Source organism: Cannabis sativa, chromosome 2 (assembly GCF_029168945.1).
Source record: "Cannabis sativa cultivar Pink pepper isolate KNU-18-1 chromosome 2, ASM2916894v1, whole genome shotgun sequence".
Lineage (NCBI taxonomy): Eukaryota > Viridiplantae > Streptophyta > Magnoliopsida > Rosales > Cannabaceae > Cannabis > Cannabis sativa.
In genome coordinates this window covers 73546562-73548880 of record NC_083602.1, presented here as the reverse complement: position 1 = coordinate 73548880, position 2319 = coordinate 73546562, and the positions used below count along the sequence as shown (strand labels likewise).

Below are 2319 nucleotides of genomic sequence, written 5' to 3'. Positions count from 1 at the left end.
AATAGATAGTATTCTATTCTGTCTGAGCCTTTGCCTTATACTTGCATGAAAGAGTGATGTATTGCTATCACCATCTCGGATCCAAGCCACCTTTGCCTTTTGTTGTAGAAAAGAATTATAATCTGTTTGTACCTTAACATATGTCTCCCGAGCCTCTTTTTCCTGCTGCTGAATTTCTTCATTAAACGGGCAGCTATGCATCTTAGTTTGAATCTCATCCAGCCTAGTCTTAGCCACATGAACAAGTACCTTGCAAATTCGAAAATCCCTCTCTATTGATGTCTTTCAAAGCCACTTTCAAACTTCTCAATTTCGTCACCACCTGAAACATTTTTGATCCACTTAATTGCTTTGACCAAATGTCTACCAAACAACTCTCAAACTTAGAATGGGCTTTCCACATTCGAAAGTATTTGAAAGGCTTTAGGCCACTAGCAACAACCGGATATAAGGAGATTATAGCTGGACAGTGATCGAACAATCCCTCATTAAGGAACACAACTTCAGCAGTTTCATACTTGTTCAGCCATTCTTGATTAGCTAACACCCTGTCAATCTTGGAAAAGATTCGATCTCCCCCATGTTGTTTGTTTGTCCATGTAAAAAAGTTACCACTGCTCTTTATATCTTCCAAATTACAACAAGCAACACACTGTAAAAAATCTCCATCAGGCCAACTTGACACCCGTAGACCTACCCTTTCCTCTTTAGCTAAAATCTCATTAAAATCTCCCATAAGACACCACTTTTCACATGTGTTCAATCCACATATATCCTCCCATAGCTTTTTCCTTTCCATTCTGCTATTTGAAGCATACACAACAGTAACAAAACTATCAAACATACCATCCACTGTTGAAATTTTTAGATGCATAAATTGACTTGTGCATCTAATAATATCAACAATGAATCGTGAAGGATTCCATGCTATTACTATCTTCCCCCCCTTATGCCACGCAATATTGGATGAAAAACACCAACCGTCAAAAATATTTGAGTACAAGACACCAAGTTTTCGAGCCTTGACTCTTGTCTCAAGGAGCCCAACAAAATCAACTTTTTGGAGACTAATAAATTGCTTGATTAGCCGCTGTTTTTGTTGATTGTTGGCTCCTCGGACATTCCAACATAAGAGTTTATCCATTGAAGAGAGAGGGATCTTCCCCCCTCCGGTATTGCCCTCTTCTTCTTCATTTACAATCTCCATTTCTGCTTCTTCTTGCTGTTCCAGGTCAGAATTTAAAGCTTGCAAAGTGTTTTCCATCCTTAAAACCGCTGACTTAGTGGGCTGCACTTGCCCCTTTGAACCTCTTGAAACTTGAAGAAAGCCATCCTCATCTACTACTGGTTTTGGCCTATGATATTCCTTCAGTATCCACTTCTTTTCCACTTTAGCACTCTTCTTACAATCAATAGTCGAATGCCCCAAGCCAAAGCAATTATTACAAGCAATTGGCTTCCATTCATACTTGATGCCTACATGGGTGTTGTTGCCATACTCATTCTCAAACTCTAACATATCAGGAAAATTTTGGTCTATCCTAACTTCAATAAGAATTCTAGGATAGTTCAACCTTTCCCTCTCTCTTGTAACACTATCCACCATAATCGGCTCACCTACTTGACCAACTATTTTGAACAACGATCTTTGTCCCCAATATTTCAGATCCAGGTCTTCAATCTGAACCCATATAGGAACCTTTTTAACATCTTCTTTCTTGAAGTTCACATTGGGATCCCATGCCTTCATGATGACAGGTCTTCGATTGAAAAAGATATATCCACCCTCCAAGATCAGATCTCTTTCTATCATAGAGTGGAACCTGATGATAAAACTCCCTGTGATAGCAACTTCACCCTATCTATCTTATCCTTCCAAACTCTTTTAACAAATCCTTCCAGTACATGTAATGGAGGATTCGCACCAAGCACATAACAAACAATGGAGGCTTGCCAAAAGTTAATTTCCTCCTCAATATCATCAAGATTAATCTTCACTTTGTTTACACTCTCAGACTGTTTAAACGAAGTATCTAAATTTCGCACAATACCAGATCTCAAAACAGGAGGGATTGGGGATTTACCTTGTTTCACTTCACTGTTACATTGGTTATTGGCGTGGAGGAAGTGAATAAAGTCCTTCTGAACATCATCCTGCCTTTGTATAGCTTTTAAAGACGATCTGGGAGACAAAGGTTGCTGGAAAAGATCGACCACAGCAGGATCGTCATCTGCAGTTTCCTCTTCCTCCGAGACCTCCAGCGGTTCGACTCCAGTATCCTCACATCGAGCCCCAGTCACAATAGCATCCTGAGTCGA

General features: G+C 39.8%; 1 protein-coding gene across 1 annotated transcript; it reads right to left on the bottom strand.

The window, feature by feature from the left end:
- Positions 1-229: 229 nt before the first annotated feature.
- Positions 230-1750, bottom strand: LOC133034505 (uncharacterized). Its single transcript, XM_061109599.1, has one exon. It carries the CDS (start codon positions 1748-1750, stop codon positions 230-232), a length of 1521 nt encoding a protein of 506 aa, XP_060965582.1.
- Positions 1751-2319: the final 569 nt, after the last annotated feature.